The sequence below is a fragment of the Gopherus evgoodei genome, unplaced genomic scaffold (genome assembly GCF_007399415.2).
Source record: "Gopherus evgoodei ecotype Sinaloan lineage unplaced genomic scaffold, rGopEvg1_v1.p scaffold_68_arrow_ctg1, whole genome shotgun sequence".
Taxonomy (NCBI): Eukaryota; Metazoa; Chordata; order Testudines; family Testudinidae; genus Gopherus; species Gopherus evgoodei.
The window spans coordinates 18,346-39,478 of NW_022060089.1; the positions used below are offsets into that span (position 1 = coordinate 18,346).

The 21,133-nt window shown below is 44.8% G+C and overlaps 2 protein-coding genes across 2 annotated transcripts; one reads left to right on the forward strand and one right to left on the reverse strand.

The window, feature by feature from the left end:
• Nucleotides 1-3,681: 3,681 nt before the first annotated feature.
• Nucleotides 3,682-4,629, forward strand: LOC115643698 (olfactory receptor 52K1-like). The gene has a single exon (XM_030547706.1). The coding sequence runs from the start codon at nucleotides 3,682-3,684 to the stop codon at nucleotides 4,627-4,629; it is 948 nt and encodes a 315-aa protein (XP_030403566.1).
• A 12,003-nt stretch (nucleotides 4,630-16,632) lies between these two features.
• Nucleotides 16,633-17,583, reverse strand: LOC115643702 (olfactory receptor 51G2-like). Its single transcript, XM_030547710.1, has one exon. It carries the CDS (start codon nucleotides 17,581-17,583, stop codon nucleotides 16,633-16,635), a length of 951 nt encoding a protein of 316 aa, XP_030403570.1.
• Between the last annotated feature and the right edge of the window lie 3,550 nt (nucleotides 17,584-21,133).

The following is a 21,133-nucleotide window of genomic DNA, read 5'->3' on the forward strand; positions in this document are numbered from 1 at the left end:
CTTAGTCATCGAAGACTGATGGCTGCCCATATGGCTTGTATTCCATCCCTTTGATCATCTTTGTCACTCGCCTTTGGATTCTTTCCAGTTTCTCTACATCCTTTCTACACATTGATGACCATAATTGGACACTCCAGCTGAAGCCAAACCAATGCAGACTAAAGAAATACTACCAGTTACCATGACTTGAATGCTGTGCCTCTGCTAATACAACTTAACCTTGCATTTGCTTTTCTTGAAACATCAAAAAAATCCACCCTACTGGGAGATGTCGCTATGTTAACAATGCCAATGTGGGCATGAGGAGTTAGATGGAATAATTCCTACATCCACCTAGCTACCACCTCTTGGGGAGGTGGATTACCTATGCTGAGGGAAGAAACCCTGCCTTCATTGTAAGTGTCTACACTGAAGTACTCTGGCAGTGCTCCTTTACTGTTCTAAGTGTAGACAAGCTTTCAAGCAGATTTTCCAGAGAAGCATTAAGTCTGGATCTGCCGACATGGGGAGTTGGAGAATCCATCATTTCCCTTCCCAGTGTGTCCCAACAGTTAATCACCATCTGTGCTAAATATTTGGTCATTTTTTCCAGCTGGAATTTGTCTTCAGCCTCCAACCATTGGGTATTGCTCTGCCTTTCTCCGCTAGATTACAGAGCCCATTACAACACATGGTTTCCTCCTTAGGAAAGTATCCACTTTGTCATTTTTTTGAGATGTTAAATAGATGAAATCCTTCAAGTTTCTCCAGCCTCCAATCAGTTTTGTGGCTTTTTTCTTCACTCTCTCCAATTTTTCAACAGTCTTTTATAATGTGGACCCCAGAACTGGATGCATTCTGTTTCACCAATTCCATGAGCAGAGGTAAATTCTCCTGCTCCAACTCATCACTCCCATTTTTATGTATCCCAGGATGACATCAGTCCTTACGGCCACAGCATTGGACAAGGAATTGTTTTTACACAATGATTTCTAAATCCTTTTCAGGTCCTTGCATTACGTAATACAGTGCCCCAGACTTTGGGTTCAGCCTGCATGCCTTGTTCTGAGAAGATAAGTTTGCATTTGACTGTATTAAAACATTATGTTTGAATCGGATGCCCACACCAATTCCCCAGATCAATCAGTATGCCTGACCTGTCCTCATTTTCACCACTTCCAATCTTAGGGCTATCCAGAAACTTTATCTGCACTGATTTTCTATTTCCTTTGAGGACATTCATGAAAATATTGAATAGCATCAGGCCTAGAACTGATCCCTGCAGACCCCCAGTAGAAAAAGCCCCATTTACTGAATGTGACCCAATGATAACTGCTTTCTGAGATCTGCGAGTTAGCTAGTTTGCAGTCCATTTTAAATGTGCTCTACTGATATTATAGAAAGTTAATTATTTTATCTCAATGTTTTCCCTTAATAATACAAATGCCTTAGAAAAATTAAAGTATCAGAGGGGTAGCCGTGTTAGTCTGGATCTGTAAAAAGCGACGAAGAGTCCTGTGGTACCTTATAGACTAACAGACGTATTGGAGTATAATCTTTTGTGCTTGAATACTCACTTCATCAGACGCTTGGCATGACGAAAGCTCATGCTCCAACACATCTGTTAGTCTATAAGATGCCACAGGACTCTTTGTCACTGTTTACGGAAAAAATGAAGTTTATTGCATTTGCACAGTTCCCTTGATCAGCCAAACATTTACTCTAAAAAAGTATGAAATCATGTTTATCTGACAAAACCGGTTTTGCATAGACCTTGTTATTGACTTGCATTACTTATATTCCAAGAACATTTTTCTTGAACTAATCCCATACCAGCTTTTCCATTTTTTCCTAATCTTTTCAAATATATTTTTTTAATCTTTACCTTATTTTTTTAAGGGTTTACATTTAACACAGGAATTACTCTAAATCTTTTCTAGGATATCTTTGGTTTAATATTATTAATAATCTCCTTGATGTGATCCTTAGTTCTGCCCACCATGGATTTTTCCCTGATGTCTTTAATGACCCATATCAATTTTCATATCTTCCAAATTATATTGCTGGCTAACTATGTTCCCTTTTTCCCATTTGTTATATATAGTGTCCCCTATAATTTCTACCCACTTTGCAACTGAACTGAGTTTTTAGCTTTTAAGCAAAAGTTGTCCACTTTCTTGACTATGGAATTGTGACGTTTTCGCTATCTAATAATCTCTTCTTAAAGAACTCTCAGTTTTCATTCCATTTTTTTGTCTAAATTTTTCCTCCTAATCAGTTTTGCTGATAGTTTCCTCAACTTTGGAGAACTAGAGATTTTGAAGGTCTAAATGTCTATAGATAGTATTGGTTGGGAACTCTTCTCTCTTTTGAATGTAATCAGTTTCATTCTTTATTTCCCTCTCTTCTAACATATGTCCCCTTGTTGGTCTCTTCTCCAAACTAAACAGTCCCAGACTTTTCAGTCTGTCCACATATGGCAGTTTCCCCATTGCTATTGCCTGTCTCGGAAACCCCCTTTATGTTTGCTATATTCTTTATAGAGATCAGGTGACTAATACTGAGCACATATCCAGAGCAGGTCTTGAGAACTCTTCGCCGTTTGTCCTTTTGAATGTAATCAGTTCCATGCTTTTCTGCTGTTCTCCTCCTCCTTTTCTTCACTAAACAGTCCCCGACTTTTCAGTCTCTCTGCATATGACAGTATTCCTCATTCTCATAGCCTGTGTTAGAAACTCCTTTCTATCTTCTATATCATTTATAGAGAACGAGTGACCAAACCGATCCTGTTTCAAAGCAGGTTATTCTCTATCCCGTTCTTTAGGAAACCAATCATTGTCTTTGTTTTGCCTACTACTGAGAAGTGAGAGAGAACCAGTATCACACCTGTGTCTCCTGCTGGTGCCAGTTAAGCTTTTCCACACCAGAACGTAAAGGGATTATCGATGCATGAAGCATCATCAAATATGCAATTAGCATTAGTAGGGTCAGTTGTTCATAACTCATCTCTCTGAACAATGAAAAAGTCATTGCTCAGTGTGTAAAAAGGTCCAATCTCGTCACCCATGAGAACAGCCTCCAGCCACAAATTCAGTATTTCATATTAACTGTTGGGGGAAGAATTTGATAGAAGGGTAAGGATCGATTCCAGAGACAGGACCGTTTAGTCTACGGTCACTGTTTATCGCATTAGAGGTGCCTGAAAGCTTGTAAGCCGTACCCCCCGTCCCTCTCCTCTCGAACCCTGAGCAGTTAGCCCCTAGGCATGTTTGCATTTCCCCTTTACTGTCAGCAATAGCCCTCCTCTACACCTAGAGGGCAGTTCTGGTCTTGGTCCTGGCCCAGTAGCTAGTCCTTAATTGTCCTGCTAAATTCTTCACCCCTATTTATATTTACCTCTGTCATGACCTTTGTTGCCATACAAGGAGCTGTACTGAGTATTTGAGTCTGGTAGATTTGGCAGGTTTCTGTGTGCTTGTGTCACGGGACTTTCCGTGTTTGTGTCTGTCAGCCTTTATCAGACAGACTCGAGCATTCAGCTGTTTAACACCTGCAAGGCTGTGGTTTCAGGGCTTCCTTGCATTTCTCTATTGGCACATTACCAGACCAACTCAATGAAGACAAAAGGTGACTGCCCACATTAACACTGTCTCTCCATCCAGGCATTCGTTTTGTGACCATCAACCTAGACTTTGGGCTCTCATGTCAGATTCCAACACAACCAGGTTCAGAAACTCCTCCACCTTCATCCTACTGGGAATTCCTGGCCTGGAGGAAGCCCACATCTGGATCTCCATTCCCTTCTGCACCATGTATGCCATAGCCATCTTGGGGAACTTCACCATCCTGTTCATCGTGAAGACGGAGCCGAGCCTCCATGTTCCCATGTACTATTTCCTCTGCATGCTGGCCATCACCGATCTGGTCCTATCCATGTCCACCCTGCCCAAAATGTTGAGCATTTTCTGGTTCAGTTCCAGGGAGATCAATTTCATTGCCTGCCTCACCCAGATGTACTTCCTTCGCAGCTTCTCTGTGATGGAGTCAGGGATCTTTGTTGCCGTGGCAGTGGATCGCTATGTGGCCATCTGCCATCCCCTGAGACATTCCACCACCATGACAAACCACATGGTGTTCAAGATTGGCCTGACCGTGGTGCTGCGTGGTGCCATTCTGGTACTGCCTTATCCCTTCCTGACAAGGCGGTGGCCATATTGCAGAACCAACATCATCCTGCATACGTACTGTGAGCACATGGCCATGGTGAAGCTGGCCTGCACCGAAACACGTGTTAATGGTTACTATGGTCTCTTTGTGGCATTCTTTGTGCCTAGTCTGGATGTGTTTTTTATTGCCATGTCTTATATTCTGATCCTCAGGGCCATCTTCAGCCCCCCCACAAAGGACGCCCAGCTCAAGACTTTTGGGACCTGTTTCTCCCACTTCTGTGCCATCTTAACCTTTTACATCCCAGTTATCTTCTCCTCTCTCATGTACCATTTTGGCCACGATGTGGCCCTATGGTTTCATGTTGCCATTGCCAATGTGTACCTCCTGGTGCCTCCCATGCTAAACCCCATCATCTATGGGATAATGACCAAACAGATCCGGAAATGGCTTCTCCGGCTTGTTATTCATAAAGGGACCTAAAATTTTCCCCTGCTGCTCTAGCTCTCAGACCGAGCTCCATGCAGAGCTGACTGGTGAGATGGTGCTGGGCCCTCTTTGCTGCATCACTGTCTGGACAGTCAAAGAGACATTAAATCCTTTCCTGGCTTACTGTGCTGTGTCAGTGTGATAAACTGGGAAATCGGTCTGTGTTCTACTCATTAACTCATAGGAATATCGCCTTTTAATTGCTGGTAACTGGAACTTTGAGGCCCCACCCTCTGCCTGCCTCTTCCCCCAAGGCTGTGTTTCTGTTGTTCTCTCCTTTACTCCCATCTGTCATAGGTTTCACCCCCAATCTGCTTAGACCCCAGACTGGGGGTTCCCTGCGTTTCACCACCCAGCCCAAAACTGAAAGCAAAAACCCCTCTAGCCGTCTCTCTTCCTCTTCCCCACAGCTCCTCCCCTCCCTTTGTCCAGTTTCCCAGGGAAAGGTGTCACCTGGCACCACCTCCTTCCTCACTCAGGTTACAAGCCCCGGGAACTCTCGAGTAAAATCATCCCCTGCTCTCCCATCCCCAATGCACACAGTCCCAGTAAAACTAGACTACATTCCTAGGTCAGTCGGCCGCATTTCCTACTGTGTCACAATATGTTTTCTTTGTTATTAAGTCTGTGAAGAGAGAGAGACCCGCCCTGGGTCCTATCTCAGCTCTGAGACTGGAGATGGGTCTAGCGAATTACAGCTGGGGATTGGTGCAGATAAATATGGGTTCTACATAAAAACATCAGAATGGCCATACTGAGTAAGACTTATGGTCTAATTACTTCAGTATTCTGTCTTCCAAAAGGGGCCAATGCCATGTGCTTCAGGGAGAATGAACAGAGCAGGTAATCATCAAATGATCCATCCCCTGTTCCTTTTCAGGGAAACAGTCTAGCGACATGCAGAATATGGTGTTGCATCTGTGCCAATCCTCGCTAATAGCCATTGATGGACCTATCCTCCATGAACTTATAAGAACATAAAAATGGCCATAGTGGATCATACCAAGGTCCATCTATCGCAGTATCCAGAGAGAATGAACAGACAGGGAATCATTTGGTGATCCATCCCCTGTCCCCCATTCCTAGCCTCTGGCAAACAGAGGCTAGAGACACCATCCCTGCCCATCCTGGGTAATAGCTGTGACAGACCCAGGCCAGTGGGGTACAGGAGTCTGGTAGAGGGCAAATATACTGGTCACTGGCTGAGTAGTTTTCTATTCCCTGAGTGACCAGAGCAGGGGCTGCACTACAGTAATCAGGAACCTGCTGGAACCAATTAAGGCAGACAGGCTGATTAGAACACCTGCAGCCAATCAAGGCAGGCTAATCAGGGCACCTGGGTTTTAAAAGGAGCTCACTCCAGTCAGGTGAGGGGGAGCCAGAGGAGAGGAAGTGCATGTGAGGAGCTGGGAGCAAGAGGCACAAGGAGCTGAGAGTGAGAGGCTGTGCTGCTGGAGGACTAAGGAGTACAAGCATTATCAGACACCAGGAGGAAGGTCCTGTGGTGAGGATAAAGAAGGTGTTTGGAGGAGGCCATGGGGAAGTAGCCCAGGGAGTTGTAGCTTTTATGCAGCTGTTACAAGAGGCACTATACACAGCTGCAATCCACAGGGCCCTGGGCTGGAACCCAAAGTAGAGGGTGGGCCCAGATTCCCCCCCAAACCTCCCAACTCCTGATCAGACACAGGAGAAGTTGATTCAGACTGTGGGGAAGATCACTGAGGTGAGCAAATCTGCCAATACGTGCAGGATCCACCAAGGTAGAGGAGGAACTTTGTCGCATAGCCATTGATGGATCTGTCCTCCATGAATTTATCTAGTTCTTTTTTAGTTCTTCTCAGAACCCTGTTATAGTTTTGGCCTGCACAATGTCCCCTTGAAAAGAGCTCCACGGGTTGACTGTGAAGAGATAATTTATTTCCTTTGCTTTAAATCTGGTGCCTATTAATTTCACTTGGTTGATGCCTAGTTCACATGTTATGTGAAGGATTAAAAAAACTTTTCCACACCCATCACGATTTCATAGACCTCTCTCTCTTATTCCCCCACAGTCAAGTCTTTTCCAAATGAATAGTCCCAGTTGCCCTTCTTTATACCTTTTCCAAATCCAATATATATATATTTTTGAGATGGTGTTGTTGCCCTGGATTTGAGAGGTGTCTATACCCCAGAATGTAATTAAGTAAATTGCAACCATATGTGCATTCAGTCACCATGAATGAATGAAATAGAACACTATATAGTTAAGCATTAACTGTAAAACATACTTTTAGATGGAAGGCCAAAAACTAACTGATAGGTTCTGCTACTCATAATGGGAGGATGGGAGAAAAAAATAAATAACTGAGAATAAAAAGGGTAAGTTGGATGGAAACCTTGAATCTAGACGCCTCTGATATTAGAAGTTTATTGGAAGGGAGGAAAAAATGATGATCCAGTAGGGTTTATTATGACCTATGTGTTTTGTAGAAGTTAGTTATAAAAAGGATTAGCGATAGAATGTGTTTTGGAGCAGTCCTCTAAAGCCATCTTGAGAATCTCTTTTCCTGACACATTTTCTCCCCAGTGGGTGAGCAACTAGCCACTTCAAACCTTTTGTTAATTACTCAGTACCGTTCCAGAGTCTAGTTAAACATCTGACAAGTTCTAAACCTACTGATTATGCCTGTGACCGCTTATATTTAATAAACTGAAATATTAGTCTACAGCACATTTACTTGCCTCAATCTTTTATTAGACAGAACAGCTGTGGTCCCATGGATTTATTCCTGACACTACCAGGAGTGCAATAGTTAAGTTACCCTGGCTGAGGGTTCTGAAATCTTGGGTTACACGATGACCAAATCTGCATGCAGTATTCGATATGTGGGTGTATCATGGATTTATAAAGACACAATATTATATTTTTTGTCTAATTATCTATCCCTTTCCTAAAGGTTACTAGCACTCTGTTAGCTTTTTTGATTGCCACAATACATTGTGCAGATGTTTTCAGAGAACTAGCCACAATGACTTGAAGCTCTCTTTTTTGATGGGTGACAGCTAATTTAGACTCTATCATTTTGCATGTATAGTTGGGATTATATTTTGTCATAGACTGTACTTTGCATCTATTGACATTGCATTTCATCTGCATTTGTGTTGTCCAGTGACCCTGTTTCATAAGATCCCTTTGTCACTCTTCGCAGGGAAGGACATGTCACTGCTTCTAAGGTACCAGGCAGGGAGCCTGCCACAGCCCTGCCAACCCTCCATCCCAGCAACAGCAGTCGTCCCCGGGCTGCCCCCTGAGCTCTTGGCTGCTGCTCGGGCCACTCCCTCAAGCCACTGCCTGCCGAAGCACCTGTGGCAACTTCAGGCCACTCCCCGGATGCAGCCCTACCGAGCACCCACCATGCCCCCTGGGAAACCTCACCAATCCAGTGACCCTCTTTTTCAAAGGGACGCTATTAAGGGCCCAAAAGCAAGTTATTCTGATGGTTAGGAAAGATAGAAAATGTGGCAAAAGACCACCTTGGCATACCCTTGAGATCTTGCGTGACCTACAAAATAAAAAGGCATCATATAAAAAATGGAAACTAGGTCAGATCACAAAGGATGAATATAGGCAAATAACACAGGAATGCAGAGGCAAGATTAGAAAAGCAAAGGCACAAAATGAACTCAAACTAGCTATGGGAATAAAGGGAAACAAGAAGACTTTTTATCAATACATTAGAAGCAAGAGGAAGACTAAGGACAGGGTAGGCCCACTGCTCAATGAGGAGGGGGTAACAGTAACGGGAGACTTGGAAATGGCAGAGATGCTTAATGACTTCTTTGTTTCGGTCTTCACTGAGAAGTCTGAAGGAATGTCTAGTATAGTGAATGCTTATGGGAAGAGGGTAGGTTTAGAAGAGAAATTAAGGAAAGAGCAAGTAAAAATCACTTAGAAAAGTTAGATGCCTGCAAGTCACCAGGGCCTGATGAAATGCATCCTAGAATACTCAAGGAGTTAATGGAAGAGGTATCTGAGCCTCTAGCTATTATCTTTGGGAAATCATGGGAGACGGGGGAGATTCCAGAAGACTGGAAGGGGGCAAATATAGTGCCCATCTATAAAAAGGGAAATAAAAACAACCCAGGAAACTACAGACCAGTTAGTTTAACTTCTGTGCCAGGGAAGATAATGGAGCAGGTAATCAAAGAAATCATCTGCAAACACTTGGAAGGTGGTAAGGTGATAGGGAATAGCCAGCATGGATTTGTAAAGAACAAATCGTGTCAAACTAATCTGATAGCGTTCTTTGATAGGATAACGAGCCTTGTGGATAAGGGAGAAGCGGTGGATGTGATACACCTAGACTTTAGTAAGGCATTTGATACAGTCTCGCATGATATTCTTATAGATAAGCTAGGAAAGTACAATTTAGATGGGGCTACTATAAGGTGGGTGCATAACTGGCTGGATAACCGTACTCAGAGAGTAGTTGTTAATGGCTCCCAATCCTGCTGGAAAGGTATAACAAGTGGGGTTCCGCAGGGGTCTGTTTTGGGACCGGCTCTGTTCAATATCTTCATCAACGATTTAGATGTTGGCATAGAAAGTACGCTTATTAAGTTTGCGGACGATACCAAACTGGGAGGGATTGCAACTGCTTTGGAGGACAGGGTCAAAATTCAAAATGATCTGGACAAGTTGGAGAAATGGTCTGAGGTAAACAGGATGAAGTTCAATAAAGATAAATGCAAAGTGCTCCACTTAGGAAGGAACAATCAGTTTCACACATACAGAATGGGAAGAGACTGTCTAGGAAGGAGTATGGCAGAAAGAGATCTAGGGGTCATAGTGGACCACAAGCTTAATAAGAGTCAACAGTGTGATACTGTTGCAAAAAAAGCAAACATGATTCTGGGATGCATTAACAGGTGTGTTGTAAACAAGACACGAGAAGTCATTCTTCCGCTTTACTCTGCGCTGGTTAGGCCTCAACTGGAGTATTGTGTCCAGTTCTGGGCACCGCATTTCAAGAAAGATGTGGAGAAATTGGAGAGGGTCCAGAGAAGAGCAACAAGAATGATTAAAGGTCTTGAGAACATGACCTATGAAGGAAGGCTGAAGGAATTGGGTTTGTTTAGTTTGGAAAAGAGAAGAATGAGAGGGGACATGATAGCAGTTTTCAAGTATCTAAAAGGGTGTCATCAGGAGGAGGGAGAAAACTTGTTCACCTTAGCCTCCAATGATAGAACAAGAAGCAATAGGCTTAAACTGCAGCAAGGGAGATTTAGGTTGGACATTAGGAAAAAGTTCCTAACTGTCAGGGTAGTTGGACACTGGAATAGATTGCCTAGGGAAGTTGTGGAATCTCCATCTCTGGAGATATCTAAGAGTAGGTTAGATAAATGTCTATCAGGGATGGTCTAGACAGTATTTGGTCCTGCCATGAGGGCAGGGGACTGGACTCGATGACCTCTCGAGGTCCCTTCCATTCCTAAAGTCTATGAGTCTATGAGTCTATGAATAGTGACTGAGTTCTAAAATACTTAACCTGTCCTGGCTGGAGCAATTAGTCCAATGGTAACTTTTTAAACTATATTATATTTATGCTTTTTGTTTCTACTGGTGGCACACATCTGCAAATTACCTCGATATTGATGTACATAATAAAATTCATTGTGCACGTGGATGGAAAAAATAAAAGGAAAAATTGATTTTGTAGCCTTTTCTTTTATTTAAAGTAAAATTTGTAATGTGGTTTTACACCACCATGGCTTCGGCTCTGGTGGCTACAGTTTCAATCTTAACAGATTCAAAGTCAACTTTGCTGCTTGCTTCAAATTTAGAGTCTCTAGGAACACATAAAGACCAAAGGTAGTGACACACATACATTCATCCGTACAAGGCCTAGTCTACTTGATAAGTTTTATTAAAGTTACAATTACCCAAGCCTATAGAAATTCTATACACACTGTAACAAAGTTCCTCTTCTACTCTCTTGGGTCCTGCGCTTATTGGCAGGTTTTGCTCACCTCAGTGATCTTCCCCACTGTCTGGGTCAGCTCCTCCTGTGTCTGATCAGGAGTTGGGAGGCTTGGGGGGAACCCGGGCCCACCCTCTACTCCGGGTTCCAGCCCAGGGCCCTGTGGATTGCAGCTGTCTATAGTGCCTCCTGTAACAGCTGCATGACAGCTACAACTCCCTGGGCTACTTCCCCATGGCCTCCTCCAAACACCTTCTTTATCCTCACCACAGGACCTTCCTCCTGGTGTCTGATAACGCTTGTACTCTGTAGTCCTCCAGCAGTACACACTCTCAGTTTCAGCTCCTTGTGCCTCTTGCTCCCAGCTCCTCACACGCACTTCCTCTCCTCTGGCTCCCCACACCTGACTGGAGTGAGCTCCTTTTTAAACCCAGGTGCCCTGATTAGCCTGCCTTGATTGGCTGCAGGTGTTCTAATCACTTGATGTATTAGTCAGTTCCAGGATGACTGTGAGCCAATAATGTGATGCATCTGTGAACAAAGCAAATGAGATCTTAGAATGTATCGAGCAAGATAGGGAAATATTAATATACTTATACGAGGCACTGGTGAGACCTCCTTTGGCAAAATGTATAAAATTCCGATCACATAGGAACAAATTGGAACAAATTGATAAACTAAACAATAAGCCGTCAGGACCAGATGGGATTCACCCAAGGGTTCTGATGGAACTCAAATGTGAAATTGCAGAATTACTAATTAGTTTGTAACCTATCATTTAAATCAGCTTATGTTCCAGGATAGCTATTGTGATGCCAATATTTAAAAAGTGCTCCAGAGGTGATCCTGGCAATTACAGGCCAGTAAGCCTGATTTAAGTATCAGGCAAATTGGTTGAAATGATAGTACAGAACAGAATTATCACACACACACATTAATACAATTTGTTGGGGAAGAATCAACATGCCTTTTGTAAAGGGAAATCCTGCCTCACCAATCTACTAGAATTCTTTGAGGCATCAACAAGGAAGTGGAGAAGGGGGATCCGGCGGACATACTGTATTTAGAATTTCAGAAAACCTTTGACAAGGCCCCTCACTAAAAGCTATTAAGCAAAGAAAGCTGTCCTGGGATAAGAGGGAACGTGGTCTCATGGGTTGGTAACTGGTTAAAAGATAAGAAAGAAAGAGTGATAAGTTTTTGGAATGGAGAGTTGCAAATAGTGGTGTGCCAGAGAGATCTGTGCGGGGACCAGTCGTAGTCAACATACTCATAAATTATGTGAAAAAAGGAGGCAAAATTTGCAGATGAGCAAATTTACTCAATACACTGGAGTCCAAAGAAGATTACAAAAAGTTACAAAGGGATCTCACAAAACTGGGGGACTGGGCAACAAAAGGGCAAACGAAATTCAGTGTTGATAAATGCAAAATAATGCACAATGGAAAACATAATGCCAATGATACATACAAAATGATTGGGTCAAAATTAGCTGTTACCACTCAAAAAAGTTGAGTACCACTCAAAAATGTTGGAGTCACTGGGGACAGTACTCTGAAAACATCCATTCATGGTGAAGCAGCAGACAAAGAAGACTGAACAGAATGTTAGGTACCATTTGGAAAGGGATAGATAATAAACAGAAAATATCAAATTGCCTCAGTACAAAGCCATGGCACGCCCCCATCTTGAATATCGCGTGCACTTCCTGTTGCCCCATCTCAAAAAAGATACATTTGAACGGTAAGACTACAGAGAAGGACAACAAAAATTATTAGAGGTATGGAACAACTACTATATAAGGAGAGATTAACAGATTCATCAGACTTGGACTTTTCATCTTGGAAAAGAGACAACTTAGTTGGGATATGACTGATGTGGAGAAAGTAAATAAAGTATTATTTAGTCCTCTTCATAAGCTTTGAGCAGGGGGTGGGACTAGATACATCCTGAGGTTCCTTCCAACCCTGATATTCTATGATAACATAAGAAGTGGGGTCATCAAATGAAATTAATAGGCAGCAGGTTTAAAACAAATATAAGGATGTATTTCTTCACACAACGTGCATACAGCCTGAAGAACTCATTGCCAAGGGATGTTGTAAAGGCCAAAAGTTAATTGGGTCCAAAAAAGAATTCGATTCAGGAGAAAGCATGACTCTGCATTATTATCAGGCAAAGGAATTCTTCTTGTATTCCTGTTTTCTGATGTCACAGGACTTTAATTTCCTCCGTTTTTGCTAATCTCAGCCTGCTGAGCTGCCAGCTGCCCCCTCTCCAGCCACTAGCCCCCATGAGGAGTGATGGTTCAATGGTTAAAGTGCTACCCTGGGACACAGAGGATCGGACTTAATTCCAGGCTCTTCCACAGACTTCTCCTGTGACCTTAGGCAACACACTTAGTCCTTCTGTGCCACAAAAATAAGTGTTTTAATACCGCTCAATATACAGGTATAAATCTAGAAACAAGGAACACAGGCAATCTATACCAGATGGGATACCCAATCCGGGGAACAGTGACTCTGAAAACGACTTGGGGGTTATAATAGCTGAACGTGAGCTCCCAGTTCAGTTCTAGGGCTCAAAAAGTGAGTGCAATCTGGAATGTACAACCAGGGGAATCTCGAGTAGGCGCAGAGAGGTTATTTTACCTCTCTGTTTGGCCCTGGTGTGACCACTGCAGGGATCCAGTTCTGGTGTCTACTGTTCAAGAAGGAAGTTGTTAAATTGGAGGGGGGTCAGAGAATAGCTATGGGAATGATTAAAGGATTAGAAAACCTGCCTTATAGTGATGGACTCAAGGAGCTCGATGTATTTAGCATAACAAAGAGAAGGTTATGGTGTGACTTGATCACAGTCTGTAAATACCAGCATGAGGACCAAATGTTTAACAATCAAGCTAGCAGAGAAACTTACAAGAGGATCCAAAGACTGGAAGCCAAAGCTAGACACATTCAGGCTGGAACTAAGGTGTAATTTTTTAACAATGAGGGTAATTAACCAGTGGAACAATTTACCAAGGGCCGTGGTAGATTCTCCATCACTGAGAACTGTTAAATCAAGGCAGGAGGTTGTTCTAACTCTGTTCTAGGAGTTATTGTGGGGCAGGTCTCTGGTCTGCGCTATACAGGGAGTCAGACTAGGTGATCACAGTGGTGCATTCTGGCCTTGGGATCTGCTCAGTGGAGTTAAAAGCACAGCATCATTGGGTGTTGTACTGATAAACATGTCTGTGATTGTGAAGAGCTCAGATGCTACAGTAATTATAGCCAGAGCTAAGAGCTTTAGAGAGATTTCAGCTCTGTGTGCCTCATAAGGACGATTTGGGGCTCTGGGTGGAGAAACTGAACCCTTCCCAACATCCCTTGGTGATGCAGCCTGTCATTAGCACAACCTCCTTTGATGAGGAGTTCTGGGCCCCTCCTGCAGCTCGGCAGTAAGAGGGGGAATCAGGACATGCTTTCACACAGCGAAGTATCTGTAGAGAGTTGCCTGGCAGAACACAGCCTAGATGGGCTGCCCCTCAGTCTGATCCTGATCCTCACCTGCTCTGTGAGCACTAAGAACTTTTGTAGCTGGAGATAGATCTCAAACCCTGCATCCAAATTTCCAACGTCACCAACTTTGGGGGCACTTAGATTGGGGAAGAATTTGTGTGGATTCAATAGAGAGCTAGCAGCAGGCATGTGAGTTTGGCTTGGGTCATTCCCATGTCTATTAAGAATGTGCATGGCCTTGCTTACCCAGTGTGTGTGTGTCTCATGCCTGACTAGGGGAGGAGACCCTCTGAACTGTGCCCAGGAACCCAGCGGCTCTACGAGCCCGTCACTGTTATGTCCGGCTGTCTATGGTGTAACCCTGTTCCTTACAACAGGGGTCTTTGCAGCCAAGTGCAGAGGGTAACAGCGTCTCTGCAACTGATGGACTGTGTGGCCACTAACTAACCCTCAGTGCCTGCGTTTGTGGGTGCTCCGCTTGAGATACGGCCAGCAGTGCCAGCTCCTTGGATTTCATCAGGAGACTTGCACTATTGCCCATCTTTCTTAAAGCCCCAACTTCTGGAATCAAGACACTGCTCGGCAATCTCACCTTTCAGTTTTGACAGGCCCGGCTGGATTCTGTGCTGTGCCAGCAGAGCTCCGCCGTGCGATGCAGAGAGTGGAGATGGCAAAGTCCAGTTAAAGTGGTTTGATTCTCTGGCCTTTTCTCTGTCTTCCCCAGTGGAGTTTAGAGCAGCCTGGGTGCTGGGCTGACCTCTCCCCATTAGTAACGGCTTCCTGGAGCACAGATTACTCTGGCCAAGTCTGAATTCCCTGCGGTGCCATTCTGTGAATACCTGAAGCTTATGGATGGCGCGAGTCTCTTCTCAGTGGGGAAGGGGATGAGAAGGTCCTAGCTCTCCTCACTACGAGGCCCTGCTCCTGCTCCTCTTTCCCTCAAGTCCCCATAACCCACCCAGGGCAGCTGGAGGGTCCAGGTTCCAAAGAGTGACCCTTTCTCCCTGAGCAGCATTTACCTTGGCTTAGCTCTGGCTTCTGGCCTCTCTAGTGGATGGGTTTTGGGGGAAGATGAGGGGGAAGGGCGGGGTCGCAGAGGGGATGGGGCTCCTGCCTGTGTCCCACTTTTCCCTTTAGAAAGGGCAGCCATCCTGCACTGAATGGGCTGGGCTGGGATAGGAGCTGGCAGTGCCTCTGTCAGGGAGCTGAGGCCTGTTTCCACCCCTTTGCATTGCTGGGGCAGCACCAAATGAGCGGAATGATGGCCAGAAAATGGGCCAGAGTCGACCCTCACTCACAGACACAGCTGTGCTCCACATCTGGGGAATTACGGCTAGATGGGGGGGCACTCTGTAGGTTTGCTGAATGCAGAGCCATCAATGGGCGTGGAGTGGTTGGGCTGCCTGAATGGCTTCTCCTGGGGTTCCTGTGTTAATCATGTCTCTGACATGACTCACTCACAAGCCCTTTCCTGAGGACGCAGGGGAAGGATGTGTGACTGTGCCCCATGAATAGCCCCTGACCACAGCTGGAGCAGTCCCCATGGATCACACAGCACCCAGAGCTGGATGGGAGGCTCCAGGATGGAATAGGTGATCCATGTTTCTCGTCTCCTGTCATAACATTTCTTCCCAGATCTGGACCTTAGCCTCCAAAATATGGGTGTTAGCATGAAAACCTCCAAGCTTAGGTACCAGCTTAGACCTGGTATCGCTGCCACCAGCTAGGAATTATACAGTGCCTAGCTCACTGTGGTCTCCCCAAAACCTTCCCTGGGGGACCCCAGACTCAGATGCCTTGAGTCTTACAACAAAGGGAAATAACCTCCTCCCCTTGTTTCCTGGTTACTTCCTCCCAGGCTCCCGTCCCTGGATGACCCTATGAGATTCCCTGTTTACAGTCCTGGAAACACAAGTACCGAGAGATCTAATCTCTCCCCCTCTCACCTAGAGGGTATGCAAAGTCAGGCTTAGTAAATCTAACACAAAGAGATTTCCCCCCTGACTTCTTCCCCCCACCAATTCCCTGGTGAGCTGCAGACTCAATTCCCTGGAGTCCCCACTAAAGAAAAACTCCAACAGGACTTAAAAAGAAAGCTTTATATAAAAAAGAAAGAAAAAAGACATTAAAAATAGTCTCTGTATCCAGATGACAATATACAGGGTCAATTGCTTAAAGAAAAAAATGAATAAACAACCTTATCCAAAAAGGATACACTCCAGCAGCTACACACATGTAAATAGAAAAAGACAATATAAACCTATTGTCTTACTATCCTTGTACTTACAACTTGGAAACAGAAGATTAGAAAGCCTGGAGATTCCTGTGATCACTCTCAGAGCCGAGAAAAAAAACAGACCAAGAACACAGCACTCACACCCAAAACTTCCCTCCACCCAGATTTGAAAAAGTCTTGTTTCCTGATTGGTCCTCTGGTCAGGTGTTTCAGGTTATTGTTGTTACCCCTTTACAGGTAAAAGAACGTTAACCCTTAGCTATCTGTTTATGACATCTCCCATGACAGCAGCGCTGCAGGTGGTTCATGAACTGATCCTGCACTTGACTAATGCCCTGATTATCCCTGCACGCAGGTGCCTGCTTTTCATACTGTACATGATTGGATTAATCAGGGGTGGGAGCAGCAGGGAGATGTAGCCCAGGACAGTTTGAAGCAAGGGAGATGAGCCGTTTCCAAATCTGTGTATCAGAGCAAGGCCGATCTCTGCTGAATAGAACAGCAGGATGGCACAGAGGTGGGAGACGCAGGTGTTCAGGGCCCTGAGGCGCCCTGCTTTGGATGTGATGCTCAGCACTGTTTTGAGGATCATCATGTAAGAGAGGAAGATGAGCAGTGAGTCCAACCCCATTGTTAAGAGTGTAATATACAAGCCGTAGATGCTATTCACTGTGATATCTGAACAAGCCAACTTCATGACCTCCTGGTGCAGGCAGAAGGAATGAGAGAGGACATTGACTCGACAGTATCGGAACCTTTTCAGTAGAAATGGGAGCGGGAATACTAGAACCAAATTGCTTAGTGCAAATACCAGTCCCATTTTGCCTATTCTTGGCAGGCTTAAGATGGAAGAATATCTCAGCGGGTTACAGATTGCGATGAAGCGGTCAAAGGCCATCAGCAAGAGGACGGAGGACTCAGTTTTTGAAAGCGAGTGGATGAAGAATATCTGGGCAAAACAGGCACTGAAGCTGATCTTCCGAGAGTTAAACAAGTATATGCCCAGTATCGTCGGCATGGAGGATATCGATATGCCAAGGTCTGTGATGGCCAACATGGAAAGGAAAATGTACATGGGCTCATGGAGGCTTGGATCTGTTTTTATAATGAACAGAATGCCTGAATTTCCTACTATTGAAATAACATAAATTAAGCAGAAGGGGACAGCGATCCAGAGATGGATGTCTTCCTGGCCAGATATCCCGGTGAGAAGGAACACTGCAGAATTGAATTTGGTGTCATTGACAGCTGACATAATGAACTGGGCAGGTCCAAGAAATGTTGAGCTTTCATTCCTGAAAAGAAAAAAGAACAGGAGACTAGATAATATTTAACAAGACCCCTTTCCGCTTTCAGTGAAAGTCTAGAGACTCCCAGGAGCTCATGGCAGATCAGCAAGAATAGGGTCTTCGCTTTACAACGCTGAGAGGAGGATCGGCAATCCCAGGCTGAATCAGACCTGCAGTCCATCTAGCCCACTATGCAGTGACCAGTACCAGGTGCTGCAGGGGAAGGTAGAAGAAGGCATAGACATCTATGTGATAACCTGCTCCCAGGGAAAATTCCCCTCTTCCCTGAGACCGAATAGTCAGAGATATCTTATGCTGTAAATCAGGCAGGTTTTGGGCCCTTCCAATACTTTTTTAAAAAAATCTTCACTACTGTAGTTAAATATTCTGGTAACCCATATACACCTACACTCCCCTTTTGAATCCTGCTAAACTCTGGTCCCCATTGATGTCTTGTGGCTTTGAATCCCACACTCTGCTTGAGCGCTGTGCGATTTTACAATTGTGACATTCACGCAGACCACCTTTCTGGCCCTCCACTTCTGAGAGTGGCCCATTTTATCTTGACATGTGTGTAAACACATGGTGAGAGCATGGTGAATGCTGTCATTGCATTTATCTGTCCTGCACTGAAGCTATTTATAAACAGATTTCAGTATCTATCTATCTATCTATTTTCTCCACTCCTGAGAGTTCAAATTATGCCACTGCCTCTTTGCAGTGCATGGGATTTTGAGAGCGAATACCAGAGATACATGCTGGGAAGAACCTTTTTTGGGCTACAGCCACGTTACGCAACTTGTTTTGCCAGTGCTGGGATGCTGTTCTGAAATGCGGCAACTGTTGTTGAAAAGCTCTTCAGACTGACAGACACAGACACCTCTGGAGAAGTCTGATGGCCTTTGGCCTGCCTGGGTCCTCGTCAGAGTTGGAGGCCTCGGGGTCAGAGATGTGCATAGACTGTTAACTGAAAACTCTCTTATTCTCCCATGTTAGTCTCTTTTTCCTGTGTTGTTAAGATTAAATAGTATTTTGTTTCCAGCAGTCTGACTGATCCTTTGACTCATCACTGCTCACAGACTCCCAGAGAGAAGGACCAAGGGCATCAAACCCGCTTGGTTCTGCTCTACCAACAGTTGACACATAGTGTGCCGTAGCCCAGGGTGGGGGGATGGGAGGATCATGAGATTCCACCCCAGGAGAGGGCAGGGTACAAGACCTGACATCTGGAACTCGGAGACCAGAGAGGGGACAGAGATGCAGGTAGCCGGTAACTCTAAGGGGTCTCTACAGGGAATAAAATTCTGGAACCCTTAGCCAGTCAGGAAACAGAAATATACCAGACCTGTTACCACAGAGCAACACAGCTCTGAATTCCTGCCTTCATCATCAAGCCAGAGAACAAAACCTTTTAAAATGTATTTGCTGATTAAATTTCCAGAAGCAAACAAACCTGAGGCAATTTGGGAACTAGTCACTGATATTCCGTGGGGTCTTGTATCACTCAGCCTCTGGCAGGATCGAGCCCAGAGCATACGGCATCTCTAGAAATGGGAGCCCTTGAGACATCCTGTCTTGGGGCATCAGGGTTTTCACACTCCGACCTCGCTTTGAATCTCAGATTTCTGCGTAGCTTGAATAACTGACCATGGACCCTGGACAAATGCAGGGAAGGGGTTCCCAAGCTACCTAGTGCTGCCTGTCCCCCAGCCCCTGTCACTGAGTCATCCCAATAGCCCAGTGAGTCCTCTGCTGCAGCACAGAACATTTGCAAATGGAAACAACTTTCCGGCTTTCCCCTTCTCTTCGCATTTTAAAGATAGTGAAACCTGCCAACTTACCTAATTCCTGCTAGATGTGGAGCTGCTGATACCAGAGGTTTTCACCCAAAAGTACAAGGAGTCATCGGTGATGTTGCACAGGCAGCAGACAGTATCTCTTCAGACACGGAGGCAGGTATCTTTATGAAGCATGTCTGCACATTCCCTTGGGGCCACTAGGCCATCAGGGAATCTCAGCTGCTTGGCTTAGTGTGCACCAGCTTTAACCCCATCATGGCCAATGCAAATTTTTGGATGTCAATTAACAGGGGATGCCTGGCGATTCTACTCAACTGAGCTGAACCACAAGCCCTGGTGCAGGTTCTAATCCTGGAAACCAGGCCTGTCATCAATGTTCTTGTGGTTCTGATTAGTCACATGGCTATCTCGAGGGTGGCTGAGTGCTAACAGTCATGATGTCACAGCTTTAATCTTGTTGAAATAATATAATAAATAATAATAATAATTAATAATATAGGACCATATTTTTCTCAGCAGCCTTTTTTCTGCATTATAAGCCCAGGGAACAGCCAGGGAATGGAGATTCCACAAAGCTCCATATAAGGATTTTTTTCTTGGATCATTCCAGGAGGGGGGTTCCCTTCCCTTCTCCCTGAGGAATGAAAAGGGGGACCCAGGATCCCCGGAGTTATGGACAGATCTCAGTGGTCCACTGGTAGCTATACCTACTCACCCACAATGTCTGTACCTCTAGCACTGCTATAAGATACTTTCCATCTCCCGGCTAGCACAGGTTCATCAGAAATGTGCTACCAGGGCCTGTCACAGTAGTTACTGTCTGGAGGATCTGGTAAAGGGATGTTTTACAAGGTGGATGGGAACGAACAAAAATGGGAAAACTGATTAGAGGATCTGATCTGCACAATACCTTAGCCATAGACGGTAGGGAGGTTTCTGCTTTCCATATACAGAGTGAAGCCATACACTCACTCAGTGCAACCTTTGTTTATGTTGTAAGAGAGAAGAATATGAAAAGCCACCAATTTCTCATGGAGATCCAAAATGTCAGCTGGGTAAACAAAAGCTCTTGCCTATCTATCCCACATTGGGGTGTACTGCACCCTCAGCAAGCTTGTGGATAATACTAAGCTGTGGGGAGAGGTAGATGCACTGAAGGGTAGGGATAGGGTCCAGGGTGACCTAGAGAAATTGGAGGATTTGGCCAAAAGAAATCTGATGAGATTCAACAGGGACAATTGCAGAGTCCTGCACTTAGGACAGAAGAATCCCATTACCTGCTACAGTTTGAGGACCCACTAGCTAAGCGATAGTTCTGTAGAAAAGGACCTGGGCCTTAGAATGGATGAGTCAGCAGTGTGCCCTTGTTGCCAAGGAGGTTAACAGCATATTGGGCTTCATTAGCGGGAGCATTGCCAGCAGATCAAAGTGATTCTACCCCTCTATTCATCACTGGTAAGGCCTCATCTGGATTATTGGATTCAGTTTTGGGCCCCTCACTACAGAAAGGATGCGGACAAGCTGGAGAGAGTCTAGCACAGGACAAAGAAAATGATTAAAGGTCTGTGGCACATAACTTATGAGGAGAGGCTAAGGGGACTGGGCTTATTTAGTTTGCAGAAAAGAAGAGTTTGGGGGGAGGGGATTTGATAGCAGCTGTGAACTATCTGAAGGGGGGGTCTAAAGAGGATGGAACTAAGCTGTCCTCAGTGGTGGC

What these genes read in the sequence shown, in the direction of transcription:
- LOC115643698 (XM_030547706.1), top strand. Translation starts at nt 3,682, where the DNA reads ATGTCAGATTCCAACACAACCAGGTTCAGAAACTCCTCCACCTTCATC.
- LOC115643702 (XM_030547710.1), bottom strand. Translation starts at nt 17,583, where the DNA reads ATGTCAGCTGTCAATGACACCAAATTCAATTCTGCAGTGTTCCTTCTC.